This window comes from Eulemur rufifrons, chromosome 4, assembly GCF_041146395.1.
Source record: "Eulemur rufifrons isolate Redbay chromosome 4, OSU_ERuf_1, whole genome shotgun sequence".
NCBI classification, from domain to species: Eukaryota; Metazoa; Chordata; class Mammalia; order Primates; family Lemuridae; genus Eulemur; species Eulemur rufifrons.
This window is the reverse complement of record NC_090986.1, coordinates 29,074,681-29,090,838: the sequence shown is the minus strand read 5'-3', so window position 1 is coordinate 29,090,838 and position 16,158 is coordinate 29,074,681. Positions and strand designations below refer to the sequence as shown.

Below are 16,158 nucleotides of genomic sequence, written 5' to 3'. Positions count from 1 at the left end.
CTCTAGAATTGTAAGATCACCTCTCTCACAATTCACTATAATTATTGGGATAAAAAAATCAAACATCTCTATGATTTAGTGTGTCAGAATTAAAATAAACAACCACATATCCCCACCTTCTCTGACATAAACAGTCAGTTTCTGTTTAGTTGAGTTATAAATAGAGAGACAGCTCAGCAGAAAAATCATGGCACAGAGTCCAGAGACTGGGTTTCCAGCCCATCCTCTCTAGCTGCTAGATTCTGGATGTGTCATTTAGAATCTTTGATTTGTAGTGTCTTTATCCACACAATAGCCACAAAGCCACCTATCTTATCTTCCTGGCAGAATTATTAAGAGATAAAACATAAAAGCATTTTTGAATTTCAAAAGTGCTAAACAGAAATATAAAGAATTACTTGATTTCAGTGAATGCAATGTGAAACTTTACTGTAGAGAATATGTTCATTTATTCTGCTATAGTTTGGGTATTTGCCCCTCCAAACTTCATGTTGAAATTTGATCCCCAATGTTGGAAGGTGGGGTCTAGTGGGAGGTGTCTGGGTCACTGGAAAGATCCCTCATGAATAGAATAATGAACTCCCTGGGGGGAGGGAGGTATGAGTGTGTTCTCATTCTGTTAGTTCCAATGAGAGCTGGTTGTTAGAAAAAAGTGCCTGTCTCCTCCCTCCCTGCTCTTGCTTTTTCTCTCACCATGTGATACCTGCACACACCAGCTCCCCTTCACTTTCTTCCATGAGTGGAAGTAGCCTGAAGCCCTCATCAGAAGCGGATGCTGGAGTCATGCTTCTTGTACAGCCTGCAGAATCGTGAGTCAAATAAACCTCCTTTCGTTATAAGTCAGTCAGCCTCAGGTGGGTGGTTTATAGCAACACAAATGGACTAAAGTAGTTCCCATTCTAGAAGAGAGAATACATAGCCAAAATACCAGCAAGAACTGCATTTTTCCAAAAAAGAAAATGTGCATGGGAAGGAAATGAGTATCTCCTGTGTGCATTGCTTAGTAAATTTATTCTTCAAACATGTTTACCTCACAATGAAAGAGAATAAAACAAAATGCTAGAAAAACAGGAAAAGATTTGCTACCAAAAAAAAAGTAAGGTGCAAAATGAACCATGAAGGACCAAACTGAGACAAAAGTTGCCATTTTGCCAACAATTGACCTAGGTTATTAGCACACCAGAATAGAAAAATTTGATTCTTGAGATGTGCTCACCACTGTTTTGCTTGCCAGCAGTATCCAGGATTTAACTACAAGAATTTAAGTAGTATAATCCAGACAATCTTGCTTGTAGCAAAAATAAACTTGATTCAGACAAAAAAAAAAAAACCCTAAATTCCACAATTTGAGAAGTGTTACACATGAGTGAATCCATACAATTTGTTCATTTCTACATAAATGTAGAAATACTATAAAAATATTTTTCAAATTGTGGGAAAACACTAATATCTATTTGGGAATAAATTTGACATACATTAAGGGAATTTAAAAAGACATTTATTTCTACCCAAATTTATATCCAGAAAGTTATTTCTTAGTTTCTCATATATGCTAAACATAACAAAAATATTTTTTTTTCATAATTGAGACCTTATAGAAAAGAGAATCTAATAAAATATAAAGTAATCAGATTACAGAGTAGTCTTTATTTATTTATTTATTTATTGGAGACAGAGTCTCACTCTTTTGCCCTGGCTAGAGTGCTGTGGCGTCAGCCTAGCTCACAGCAACCTCAAACTCCTGGGCTTAAGCAATCCTTCTGCCTCAGCCTCCCAAATAGCTGGGACTACAGGCATGCGCCACCATGCCTGGCTAATTTTTTCTATATATTTTTAGTTGTTCAGATAATTTCTTTCTATTTTTTAGTAGAGACGGGATCTCGCCCTTGCTCAGGCTGGTCTTAAACTCCTGAATTCAAACAATCCACCGGCCTCGGCCTCCCAAGTGAGCCACCACGCCTGGCCTAGTCTTTAAATGTCTAGAAATAAATCCCAGATTTCAGAGTAGATGTACGAAATTGAGGAAAGGTAGGAGGTAATATCTCTTGTGCACTTACTTTATACCTGGCTCAGTTCTTTGGATTTTGTAAATATTTCATTTAACACATGCACAGACACATACACACACACAAATCTATACAGTATTTATAATAATTCCCTTTTAAAGATGAAGAAATTGAGGGTTAGACAGTTTACCTACCAACTGTTACACAGATAGTATTTATGCTGTCAGAATTTACATGTTGAAAAGACCATACATGGTTTTTATTTATCTTGACCATATAGGTCTCCATCTCAACCTTTCATCACTAAATGGGTTTAACTGCTTGACATGCTCTACTACAAATGCAAGGCTTCTTTCCTGAGGGGTTTCAGAGGCTATAGTATTAAAAAATAACGCAATCCAGAATGCAAAATATTTGTACAAGTATGCCTTAAATACAAATTAAATTAGCAAAGCAATAATTATTCTACCATTTGTTAAAGGAGCAAGACACAAAAGATTTTGAGATAGTCAAGCAAAGTACAAAAATCAGTATATTATTCTCAGTTTTGTTGAGTCTCTTTTGATTTTACAACACTCAGCAGCAGTTCTCTGAAGGTCAGATGATTTACACCTCCAATTGCCACAATTGCATAGGCAAGACCACATTAGTTACCAAGACTCTTCATTCTTGGACAGTAGCTGGAAAAGATCTAATTTCCTTTCATCTAAAATGTTTATCTGAGTTGAGGAAGTAAAAGAAGTGCCAAATTCCTAAGACCCAAAGTTTAAGAAATCTTATTAATTCATCTATCATTTCTGACCCAGTTTTAGGACTTCGTGTACTAAGGATATGGACTTCTGTTCATCTCCACAAAAGAGGCTTAGATGCTTTAAAACTAATATTGAGTGCCAAATTTAAATTAATGGCATAAAATCAAATGCTTATGTTGGGCACTGATGCATAGCTATTTTCTGAGATTCTTCTTTATTGGAAATTGACGGACTCCAAGCAGGATTCAAGCTAATCAGTGGTCCCAGATCTTTTACTTCTAAGTGGAAACTGTCATAAAAAGAATCTAAAATAGATGTGGGAAGAAGTCGGGGTGGGGGGGGGAAGTCTAAGGAAATGGTGAGAAAATTGTTAGAGGGAGCTGAAAAAATGGTAAAGAAACTGTTCCAGGAAGCTGGAAAAATGACAACCCATGTTATATACTGGTAAAACAATTAGTGTAACTGCCTCCTATGTTAACATGGACGACAGATGAACTAAAGAATTGTTGGACTTGGCAAAGAGATCACCAGGCAGAATATTGAAAATCTGATTGGATTTAGCTGTGTATGATGAAGTAGTACAAGAAGAGATAAGCTTGAGAAGAGAAGTAAGGGATGGGGGTAACGGCAAATTTTAAAGTAGAATTTAGAGTAAATAGAGGGACAGAGCTTGCACTGAAAAATAGAAGTTTCTCTTATCCAGTCCCAAGCCAAGAAAAAATTTGCAAAGAACTGATCTCTGGAAATACACCAAAACAAAGGTATAGCTGCAAGTCTTCCAACAGAATTAAGGCATCAAGCAGTAGCAACCTCTCGGATGGACAGGTTTCTAAGGATCTTGAGAGTATGGTTCCAAAGCAGTCTGATCCTCTCAAAGTAGCATGATTAAATCTAGAGAAACACACACACATCTGCAAGAGAACTATGTATTTTAGCAAACAGCACGGAATAAATTCAAAAGCACAGACTACTCACAAAAGTTTTAGTTGTACTGAAAACAGCACTGACAACCTGGATTTAAAAAAAAAAAAAAAATGGTTTGAAATGTAAAACAACTCAAGGGCCTATTTACAAAGAAGAACCAGATTGAGAGTGCTACTCTCTCACCAAAAATGATCGTGTTTTTTAGAAGGGCAGAAAGCTGGGAATGGAAAAGACCAGATAATTCAGAAGGCAGAGCCCAAGTCATAAGGCAAAATAGACCAGGGATCTGTTCCCAAGGAGCAGAACTGAGTCCTAATCAGGGGACAGTTTCTGACTCCAGAGAGATTCTGGAATCACTATTGTTAACAAAAGACCATGAGATTTGTGGAAGAAAAGGGGAGAGTTTTATTTTTTATAAAAAATAATCTGTAGGTTAGGGGAGACACAGCCTCCAGTAAAACTAAAGTGTACTCCGAGGAGGGGTCAGGGAGTAGGATGTTATACAGGTGAAAACTGCAGGGCAGGGGAGGGGAGTCAGGGGAGTGGGGAACAGTCTTGATTGTGTTACCTGAAAAATCAGGGTTTGTTCCCCTGGTGAGTAACAAACAACTCTCCACAAGAACACAGGTCTTCAGCAGGCGTTTTGTTCCTTGTAACAAGGAGAGCATCTGGCGTATTCTCCAAAGCAGTGTCTCCCTAAGGGAAAGTGGCATAGAGTTTTAGGGGCAATAGAGAAAGAAGAAGGTATGTCATCACGTGCAGGGGCGGGGGTTCAGTAGCACAGGCATAGCAGGTCCTCATGTTAGTGCACAGGTCGCATGTTATGGTAATGAAGCTATAGCTCCTCCTCGGGTGGAGACTTTAGCATGGCAATGAGGAAAGTTCCCTGGAGTCCATCTATAAGCACTGTAAGGAAAGAGTGAATGTCTAATAGCACAAGGTAAGGCCCAATCCAGACAAGGTTTAGCTGGTCTTGAGGTGATATGGACCTCTAAGTCTAAAACTCAGTCTCTATGTTGATGTGGGTGAAGTTTGACTTTCGTGGGAACTGGAAGACTGAGGTTCACGTATTGATTGAGGTTCATATCACTTTTCCCAAATGCACAATATGTTTCACCGCCTCCCTGTTTAAACATCAGGGCATATCAAAGGTTCGATTATGCCAGGGCAAGCTCTTCCATACAGTAATTTAAAAGGGCTAAGTCCCAGGTTCCTTTTTAGTGTCAGTGGCACCCGTGTTATTGCCATGGGGAGGAGATTTAGTCAGTTTTTATGAGTTTCCTGATATGGTTTGGCAAAAATATTTTTTATAGTTCTATTACTGTGTTTGACCTTTCCTGACGACTGAGGTCTCCAGGCTGTGTGCAATTTCCATTTGATTCCCAAAGTGGAGGACATTTCCTAGGTAACCTTGGAGATGAAGGTTACTCCATTGTCACTCTGGATTGATTGGGGCAGGTCAAACTTCAGGGTGATGTCTTGGGATAAAGCTCTGACTACCTCATTTGCCTTTTCTGTGTGACAAGGGAAAGGTTTTACCCAGCCAGTAAAGGTGTCCACACTAACCAGCAGGTACCTGAAGTCTTTAGGTCCCTGGGAATCTTTGTCCCTGCAGCAATCTCCAGTCTTCTCCTGGCAAGCCCCCCTAAGATAGACAGCTGGTGTTAATTCAGGCACGGGGGGCCTGGTCCAAGCATTATTTTGTACACTTTGTGGGCACCCATTAGAGACTTGGTCTATTTTATCCCTTAGGTCAGATACCTTTATTATCTTTAATAACTAATTTTATAAGCATTTTTGTTTTTATCATAATGTGATGATTGATGGACATATTTAATTATAACCCAACGTAGATTTTTAGGAATCTAGATCCTCCCCTTGTCATCAGTAGCCCTTATTTTTGAGTCTAAACTTGGGAAATAACCTTTCCTGTTTGCCTTTTTTTTTTTTTTTTTTTTTTTTTCTGGTTCTGAAGTCGAGTACTGGAGTTGGTATTTGTGGAATGGAAAGGGGATTAGGGTCATTTGGAAAACTTTCCTGTCTGCGCTGCCTTCTTAGCGGCCTCATCCATCAGGTTATTTCCTTTTGTAATCTCAGAATCCCCCTTTTGGTGACCCTGACAATGAACACTGCTATCCTTTTACTTAACTGTACTGTCTATAGTGGCTTTGGTATATATATATATTTTTTGCGTGTTTGGTTATTTTATTATCTGTAGTCAGCAGGCCTCTTTTTTTCAAGATCGCCCTGTGGGCATGGACAAGGGGGAAGCAGTCATGGTTTGCTTTGCTCTAAGGACAAAGCCTGGGTCAGGGCTATTACTTTGGCCTTCTGGGCCCATGTCCCAAGGTGTAAGCAGTTAGCTTTCTTGATTCCAAACAAGGACACTACAACATACCCTGCCTTACGCTGGCCCCCTCTGTGAAGCTACTCCCATCCACAAACCAGACTGCCTCGAAGTTCTGAAGAGACTGGCTTTCCAGCTCCTTTCGACTAGAACATACTTTATCTATAGTAGTTGTGCGTTTATGCGGAAGGGACTCCCATAGGTGAGCAGGAGTGTGGCAGCACTAAGGATCTGGCGCACCGTGATATGGATACCAGGGCGATCTACCAGCTTGGCTTGAGATTGTACCATCCTCCCATCGGTAAGCCAGTAGTGTCCCTTTATTTCTATTAATAGCACAACAGACACCTGATGAGGGACCCAGACTGTTAAGATCTGGCCCATGGTTAGTTTCTCAGTCTCTCCTATCAACAAGCAAGTCGTAGCCACTGCCCTAGGACGTGCGGGCCATCCCCTGGCCACAGTGTTGAGCTGTTTAGAAAAATAGCTACTATCCTTGGCAGTCCCGGCATTTGAATAAATACTCGTATTGCCATTCCCTGTCTTTCATGGACAAACACATCAAAAGGTTTAGTCAAGGTAATCAGGGCTAACACAGGGGCCACAGTCAGTGCTTCTTTCAGTTTGTTGAAGGCCTGATTGCATTGCCCATCCCACCCAAAGGGGTCTGATTCTGGCCCTTGTATTAACAGCTTTTCATATAGAAGTTTGTTTTGATACCAAGATTAGCAATCCTTATGAGACAGAATCTTGTCATTTTTAAGAATCTATGTAACTGTTTTTGGTTCTGAGGAGGAGGCATTTGACAGATAGCTGTTTTCTTGTTTGTCTTGAGGAAGACCTTCTATCTTGGAGAAATCAGGTAGCCTAGGTATTTAATTTTGTCTTTCAAAATCTGAGCTTTTTGTTTTTTTTGTTTGTTTGTTTGTTTGTTGTTTGGTTTGGTGTTTTGTTTTTTTTTTTTTTTTTGAGACTTTATAGCCCCTTTCAGCTAGAAAGTTTAGAGAAATGCCAGTATTTTCATCAGATTTCTCCTTGGATGGGCTAGGAATTAAGATGTTATCCATTATTTGTTATAGCTGAGTAGTATTCCATGGTATACATATACCACGTTTTATTAATATACTCATGTATTCATGGGCACTTGGGTTGTTTCCACATCTTTGCAATGGTGAATTGTGCTGCTATAAACATTCGGGTGCAGATGTCTTTGTTATAGAATGTCTTTTGCTCTTTTGGGTAGATGCCCAATAATGGGATTGCTGGATCGAATGGTAGGTCTACTTGTATCTGTTTAAGGTATCTCCATATTGCTTTCCACAGAGGTTGCACTAGTTTGCAGTCCCACCATCAGTGTATGAGTGTTCCTGTCTCTCTACATCCATGCCAACATGTGTTGTTATGGAACTTTTTGATAAAGGCCATTCTCCTGGATAGAGCTGGAACCCATTCTACTAAGTGAAGTATCCCAAGAATGGAAAAATAAGCGCCACATGTACTCATCATCAAATTGGTTTCACTGATCATCACCTAAGAGCACATTTAGGAATAACACTAATTGGGTGTCAGGCAGATGTGGTGGGGGGAGAGGATGGGTGTATGCATATATAATGAGTGTGATGCGCACCGTCTAGGGGATGGACATGCTTGAAGCTCTCACTTGGGGGTAGGGAGCAAGGGCAATATATGTAACCTAAACTTTTGTACCCCCATAATATGCTGAAATAAAAAAAAGATGTCATCCACACATACTATAATTTTCCTTTCTAAATTTAAATCTCTCAAGTTCTTATTTAATATTTCATTAAAAATAGTGGGAGAATTTTTGAATCCCTAAAGCCACACCATTCAGCAATATTGTTGTTTGGTGGGGGACTTAGGGTCTTCTCATACAAAGGCAAACAGCTCCTGAGATTTTATGCTTAGGGAAGTGCAGAAGAAGGCATCCTTAAGACCTAGCATGGTATAAAACTTGCTCTCCCACGGTAGGCCAGCAGGAATGGTGTAGGGATTGAACACAACTGGGTGATATCATATCCTCATTGACAGCCCACAAATTTTGAATGAACCGTATTCCTTGGTTCCTGGCTTTTTGACTGGCAAGGTGGGGGGTGAAGAGGCAGCAAAGCACAGGCAGATGCCTCTCTATGCCTCGGCTTCAGTGAGTATTGCTCTACCCTGTGTCTCAGTCCTGGTTCTTTTAACCACGCAGATACTGGCCTGGCCATTCTTGCTCACCTGACCTCTCCCAGAGCCCACACCACAGGATTAACTTGGCTTTCAGTCTCTAAAGGAATATCCTCTGAGTCCGGAGCTTCCCCATGAACCAGAGCCAGCATGGTAGTGCCGTGGGCTCAAGGGACCTCCACTTCCATTCTGTCCTGATTCAAAGAAATTGCAGCCCCAAAGTTAGTCTGGAGGTCTCTTCCTAAAAGGAGAATGGGGCACTCAGGGACACAGAGGCAGGAATGAGTCAGAGGCTTTGATCTCACTTACAGACCAGAGGCTCCGGGAATCTTGGGGCATTTCTTTTGCCAGACACACCCTTTATATAACATTCTTTCCTGGATAGAGTTCCCTTCTTAGTAGTCCACACAGAGAATGTTGCTCCAGTATCTATTAGGAATTTAACTGGCTGTCCCGCTATTCCTAAGGTAACCCAGGGTTTCTCTGGGGATTTGTGCATCTTGCTATGAGGAGCCAGGTGGGGGTCCAGGATCTTGTCAATTATCCTCTTCTCTGTTTACAGGGAACTGATACTCAGTTTGTCCTTTCTTCCCTCTCTGGGGATGATTCAGACATTCCCATTGCTAGAGTCCCTCCTGTTTACATTGACCACATTGTTTGGGCCCCAGCTTAGATGACCTCTGAGTCCCATAGTGGACACCCTGGTTACTCAGCCATGTCATCTTCTTTCCTCCTGCTGCATCCCCTGAAGCAGTCTGCAGGGCCACAGCCAGAGGTGGATCTGTCTCTGCATCTTCTTGTCTTCTTTCCTTTCAGATGCCATATCCCCATTGTTGTAGACCTTAGAGGCCATATCTACCAGTTGGGGAGGAGGAGTGTCTGGACTTATCGTCATTTTCTGTAGTTTTTTCCAAATATCTGGAGTACTCTGAGAGATGAAGTGGGAGCCAAGCACTACTCTGCTTCCCAGATCTTCTGGGTCCTTGTGGGTATAATCCCGGAGGCATTCTTTTAACCTTTCTAGGATTGCTCATGGATTTTTATCAGGGCCTTGTTCTATAAATATCTCTGGGCTTCTTCCCCAGTTGACAGGAGGCGGCTTACTTTCCTCATTCTTCTGAGCTGCGAGTTCCTATAATGATCAAGTTGCTCTTGATCCCTGTCATCACTGGGGTCCCAGTTCCTGTGCGGGGCTAGAGGATCTCGCTTCCCTCCCCAGGGAGCAGCAGGGGGACTCCTCCTTCTCACCCCTTCCCTCGCAGCCCCACATCACTGGTTCTTTTTCACCAGAAGCTTCTAAAATTAGCAACATTGTTTCTTTTGGCCTTTTGATCAGCTTATATATCTTGTATTATTATTATTATTTTTTTTTTTGCAGGGATGGCTTTGATAGAGGGCCATAAAACATTTACATAGCGTATTTTATCCTATTTGTCTTGTTTTTTTGTAAAATAAGTCCAAATGGTGAACTGTATTATAAGTAAGAGACCCATTCTCTGGCCATTTTTTCTGAGTTCTCCAGATATACTGGCGCCAGACTGCATTGTAGTCAAACATCATTTGCTTTTTGGCCACGGGAGGGTATCCGCACTGTTTCTGATGCTTGTGGAGGCACCTAAGGTGCTCTCCTCCCATATGGGGACTGAGGTCCCCGTATTCTAGGGTCTTTTGTACAGAGTTTGATTCTACCTTCAGAGCCTTTCACTGGGGATTTGTGGTGACCTAGATTCCCCTAGTTTTAGCCCACACAATATTCTTACTTCTTTTTGTTTGCCACCATACCCAGGCCACCCCAGAGTGGAGGTCCCGAGGGGTCATGAGATGATATGGGTTGTTCTTTTCTGCATCATGCTCAGACTGCACAGCCTGCCAAGAAGTCCTGTCCAGGAGGCAGTGGAGCAGAAAAGGCTCCAGCTCGGGTGGCAGGGGGTGGGTAAATTAGCTAGGTGGGTAAGGTGTTCCTTTAGGAGGGCACACACACACACCTTGCGGTGGGTCTGTTTTCTCCAGACCCACTGCAAGGGCCCTTTGTCATCAAACCAGTAGCAGTCTGACAGGGACCTCTGTAAGACTGAAGCCCAATATTTCATGGGCCACCACAGCCTAAATGGGGAGAAATTCAGACTTCACATTCACTCGGGCCCCAAATGAGGACATTCAGTCTCACAGATATACCAGACAGGGGTATAAGCCTGAAGATGAGTGTCCTCGTCTTTCTTTCAGGGGTTGCCCATGTTAAGACAGGGAGATTTCTCTCAATCTTCTGGACCTGAAGGGGGTAGGAGTCCTTCCTTTTCCCAACAACCTTGGATGCCTTAACCTGAGTTCGAATCCAGGCAATCCAGAGTCCTAATGATCAGGACTGAAACTACTCTTTCAGTCCGTTCATGTGGCTGCCAAGACCTACACCTCCAAGGAGCACACCAGGCACTGCTTCTGGGCTTTCGGGGAGGTCCTGTGGTGGAGATGTCCCCGGGTCCCTCTGAGAACCCCCTTGGCACCTTAGGGGACTTGCATGCTGCTGCAGCCCACTGCTTTGCCTGTCAGGAGCCTAAGAGGGAGGTCAAGTCAGGGCCCAGTCCACAGTCCCACCTGGGGTGCCAGATTGGTTACCAAAAACTCAGGGTTCCCTCACCTGGCAAGTAACAAACGACTCTCCACAGAACACAGGTCTTCATCAGCAGGCGTTTTATTACTTGTAACAAGTAAAGAGAGCACTGGGAGTATTTTCCCAAGCAATATCTCCCCAAGGGAAAGTGGCATAGAGTTTTTATGGGACAATGAAGAAAGAAGATGTGTCACCATGTGCAGGGTTCCAGTTGCGCAGGCGCAGGCACAGGCGTAGCAGATCGTCATGCTAGCACATAGATCACATGTTATGGTAATGAAGCTATAGCTCCTCCTGGAGTGGAGACTTTAGCATGGCAATGAGGAAATTTCCCTGGAGTTCATCTATAAGCTGCCAGAGTGTGTTAGGGGCTGGTTTTAGCCAGCAGGTGGCCACAGGCTTCACAGGGTTCTGAAAAACAAGCTAGCTGCAAAACCAGGCCAATTACTCAAGCTGGTTGAATTCTATAGTCCCAGGAGACGCTCCCTTTCTGCTTACAGTTGGATGATCTTTAAGCCCAAAGTCATGAGTCTCTTTTAATTGCCTGCTCCTAGGTGTTCAGTCAGTTGGCTCCAGGTGGGGATGTGAGGACAATCTGGCTGCGACATCTATCATCCCATCAATCACTAGGGTTGATTCAGCTGTTCTGGCTCTGCCTAGGTAGGTGTCCCCTTCCTCCCTCACTGCTCCATGTACCTCCCTCCTGAATCTGCAGCTGAATGAGAGGGGACAACCTTCCCTGATAGAGGAGGAGCACTCTTCTTCCCTCAAGGGTATAGGAGTAGCCGTGCTCCTCTGCCAGAGCCTCCACACAAATTCTCAAGGTCCCTTTGTAGGAGAATGTAGTGTAGTCAAGCTTCCAAGACACCGTACACATCCAAATGAAGAACTATATGTGGCATTCTGCCTTTCTTAAAAAATAAAGTTGGCTCCAGATGGTCTGTTGGTGATCAGTCAGGGAGTTAGGGAATTTCCAGCTGCAGACTGTCTCAGCACCAACAACGGGAACGGGTTTGGCTTAATTGTAGGAAAAAAAGACCTGAAAAAGAAAAAAAAGAAACAAAAAGGCCTTTGACACTTTTATGACATCTGAGAACAGAGTATGTGCCTGCTCCCTTACCCAGCCGTGGCCTGCCTCATTCTGTTTTAACTTTGAGAGCTCCTTTAGCCATGAGGGGTCCATGGCTCTCTGTTTACAATGCAATGTAGTGAAAATATTTTTTTCAAAACTAATTTTAAAACAAAAATAAAACTTCTGAAATTAAAAGAAAAAATGAACTCTTGAATCAAAGAAAAAAAAATCAGCATCCAAAGAATTTATAAAAATAATAAGTACAAAACATATCAGAACTTGCAAGATTCAGCAAAACCAGTGCTCTGGCCTACAAAAAGTCATAGCTTTTATTAATTGTATTGATATAAAAAGAAAATACTGATAATGATAGTAGATGTTCCCATTTTAATGGAAATATTTTTGGTGTTTTACCGTTAAACATGATGCCACCTCCTGATTTAGTACACGTTTGTCGTGCTTCACCCCCAAGTGGCTGTTCTGCAATACAATTCCAACACTAACACCCCAGAGTTAACATCAGACCCCACAAATGTAAAGGCTCAGTTCTTCTCAAGACAGCCTTTCTTCCAGACTCCAGCTGCATCTTGGGTGGCTACCAAGCCACCTGCCCCTCCAGCAAACTGACTATCAGTTCCCATGACCCTCTCAGGTTTGATAATTTGCTAGAACAACTCAAGAAACTGCTATATTTATTCTTATTAGAGTCTTTTATAAAGGATACATGTAGGTTGAGGTTTGGGAGGGGGTGAAGAGCTTACGTGTCATCTCTACATGGCGTGAACTAAAATAAAATCCTAAGAACCCTCCTCCACTGACTGAATGGACTCCCTCTCAGCCAAGGAGACCTCAGAGAAATTTTACAGTTGAGTTCCCAGCACTGACAGGATGGGAGGTCAGACATACCTCATTATACCCTCTCCCTTGCTAATAACCATCAGGCTTTTTTCCCTAAGGGCTAAACAGAAACCAATCTTGTGATCCACTCTTCCCTATTTATGGTTTCAGCACTATAGCTGACCAGCATTCTTTTCTGAGAAGAGACCACCAACCATAGAGAGTTTTAACCAGTCTATGGAATATAGAGTATGCATAGGAACAGTTTTCATGTCTTTGCTTCACCTTTTGACATCAGAGATGTTGCCATCCTCTGTCCTCTGAGTGGAGGTTCTTCTTGGTGATCATTGGAAGAAAAGAATTTCAGGATGCACCACATAAGCCAAAAGCAAGCAGGTTTTATTGAAAGATTCAAAGTGAAAGTTGAAAGATCGAAAGTGAAAGTATGCTCTCTCAAGAGAGAGAGGAAGTGGGCAGGCTCAAAAAGAGCAGCTGCACCAAAAGGAAGAGGTTTTTGTCTTATGAAGTCTCACTCACTGAGGGGAAGATTATTCAAGGCTAAGGGGTTGGTTTTTACTAAGAATTTGGGTAGTAATTCTAGAATTGGGTTTCCTCCCATTTTATACTTTATATGGTTGTTTGGAACTGACATCATAATTTTAAGGGCAGAGAAATTTTAAAAACACAATGTGAATGATATTATAATTATCTAAAGTTCATGTAAGGTGACCTAGATAGCTGACAAGCCAGATGAAGCTCGGTCTTGTCTGTGATTATTAACCCCCCTTAGACTTTAACACCTGCACCTGCTCTGCAAGCCCCTGCATCTGGCTTCTAGTCTAGTAGTTTACTTAGCTTCTGTCTGAGGGTTGTTCATTTAAGAACCTGTACCCTATCTGCAAGCCCCTGCATCTGATCTCAGCCCTGTCTCCTAGTCTCCCACTCTAGCAAGAGGGCTGCCATTTTAAACATGAACCCCATAAAGGGGCATAAAGCTCAATTGCTCATGTGCTTGTTTCTCCTTTCATAAATATTCATGACTCCTCCTATAGCTTGTTAAATATGTATATTGGCCACCTGCTCAGAATAAATTCCTGTTCCCATTGTCCCTCCCTAGAAGCATGTATTTCTGGCTTCTGCCCAAAGGCCCTGTTTCCCAGCCAGTTGGAATGGCCACCTACAGGCTGCAGCCCTTTATGAGAAATAAAGCTCTCCATTCCAAATTTATGAACCACATCATTTTCTTCAGTTAGTAACAGAGTCAGCACCCACTGCCCTCCAGGTACATCTATGTATTCTCCAACCAGGAAGCTCTACTGAGCATCTTACTGGGACTTCGTTAAGTAAGCAAGATTGATTCATCATTGGCCATGTGACTGAACTCAATCTCTAGCTCCCCTTGGCTCTCTAGATGTTAGGCTAGCTCAAAGTCCCTGACACTCTAATCATGAGCTTGGTGTTTTGGTGAATATATACCACCTTGAGTCACAATCAGCACAACAAAGACATTCCTGTCACTCAGGGAATTCCCAATTCAGGGAAACTGTACCTGAAACCTGAAACATACATCAAATATTTTATGTTATTTTATTTATTTATTTATTCATTCATACATTTTATTGATATACCACAATGTCTGATCATGCTAAGGAAGTTTCTTACCTGAATCAAATTCTCAAGAAAAAAATAGACGATATACCAAAATTAGGTTACTTTGGTTTTAACAAAGGCACTATTTAGTAAGGTGAAGCTGGGCTATTGACGAACCATAAAAGATATTTCAGTAAACTTAGTATTATGTGAAGTCTAGAAAGGACAAGGGGTTGAAGCCTTTACCAGAATTCATAGGAAGAGAGTCATGTAGAAAAGCCACTTTCAGGGGAACAATGACATTTCTTTGAGACACAGATGGAAGTAATCCTTCAGAGAGGGAAACAAGAACTAAATGTTCTGGCTTCTCACCCTATCATCTCCTCCTGGGGGACAGGCATCCCCATTGGCCAAATCTAGCTGAATCCCCAAAATTGAGACAGTTTTTTGGTACATACAAGCCGGCTTCCTGAGGCACAGAGCAAGGGGAAGAGACTTGGAGGAACAAATGCAACATATCCAGCTCACCATGAAGAACGGGTATTGAGTTTTGTATAAAGCTATCTCAGTATGCAAGGAAAATGATCTTTTGTGTTCTCGTTTTGTCTACTAATATGGTAAAATCTGCCTAAAATTGAACCATTCTTAGATTTCTGGAAAGAAGCTCACTTAATTATGGTGTATTATTTTTTCATGTGCTGCTGGATTTTGTTGGTTAACTTTAAGGAATTTTGAATCAATATGCATATGAAGGATGGTTCTACGATTTCATTGTTGTCCCTGATGCCTTCCTTGTGCATAAATAAGAACTTCTGCAAATATTTTCCAAACACAAATACAAAAAAATACCAAACAAAAAAGGTGGCAACTTTAGTGACCACCTTTAGCAATACAAAGAACCAAATCTTGGAAGTTTTTCAAATCTAGGCTTTCCTTCCCCACCAATCATCCCTTAAGGAGAAATAGTAATGATAGAGAGAGATTCTGAAGGGATCATAGATCTTTTTATCCTTCTCCTTACACTTATGGAAGTGTTCCACAGAGCAGGTGATTCTTTGGGCCACATTAGCATCAATAAACATTCCCCTTTCTTTCACCCTTTAGTTTTGCCAAACCCTCAGTATTAGAAGAATTGATTGTCCTAGTACATAGGCAGCTCAGCATCGTAATTTTAGAATTGCTCAAGATTCAATTAATTAATGTTTAAAAAGCTGCCGTATAGCCTCTGACACAGTCTGAATACTAGTACTTGGTATTTAGTAGTACTATTTTCTCTCTGCTTTTACAAAAAGACTTTAATGGTTGATTCTAGAAGTGCAAAGTCAGATAATCTACAGCTGTGGTCATTTTGGCCATTCTGTGTACATGTGTGTATTTGACCAATCTGTTAACTACAAGATCTTAAGAAACAAAAGATACATGTGAGCAAACACACATGGCATCCCATCTGCCTACTGATATTAAACCACATCACTCTTTTTTTCTCTTTTCTCTTCAAGCCACATACTTAATAGATAATTGATATAAATAATAACTGACCTCTTTTTTTGGAGAATGACTATCTCTATTCTTTAGCCCATTGCTAAAAATATTTAGATGACATTTTAGTACTTAATTTTCTAAGTGGTACTAAGACAAATTCCAGGATAGATATCACTGGCAAACAGGGGTGATTTTATGTTCCTCTCCCCAGTATAAACTTTTATCTCAAGCGGTCAAATGCCTCTAATATGAACAGTTTGACATTTTAAACTGTATTCATACAAATCAGTGGAAAATATTTCTCAGTGTTTCTACTAACTTTATAGTAGCTATTTCAACATAGGATGAATATT

General features: G+C 41.4%; 1 protein-coding gene across 1 annotated transcript in view; it reads right to left on the bottom strand.

Moving 5' to 3' along the window:
- The window catches only part of LOC138382445 (small ribosomal subunit protein eS27-like), a 34,453-nt gene extending 33,668 nt beyond the window's left edge, over positions 1-785 (bottom strand). The window contains exon 1 of the mRNA XM_069466942.1: positions 694-785. Coding sequence (XP_069323043.1) covers positions 694-785 — 92 coding nt within the window. The remainder of the gene's footprint in view (positions 1-693) is intronic.
- Positions 786-16,158: the final 15,373 nt, after the last annotated feature.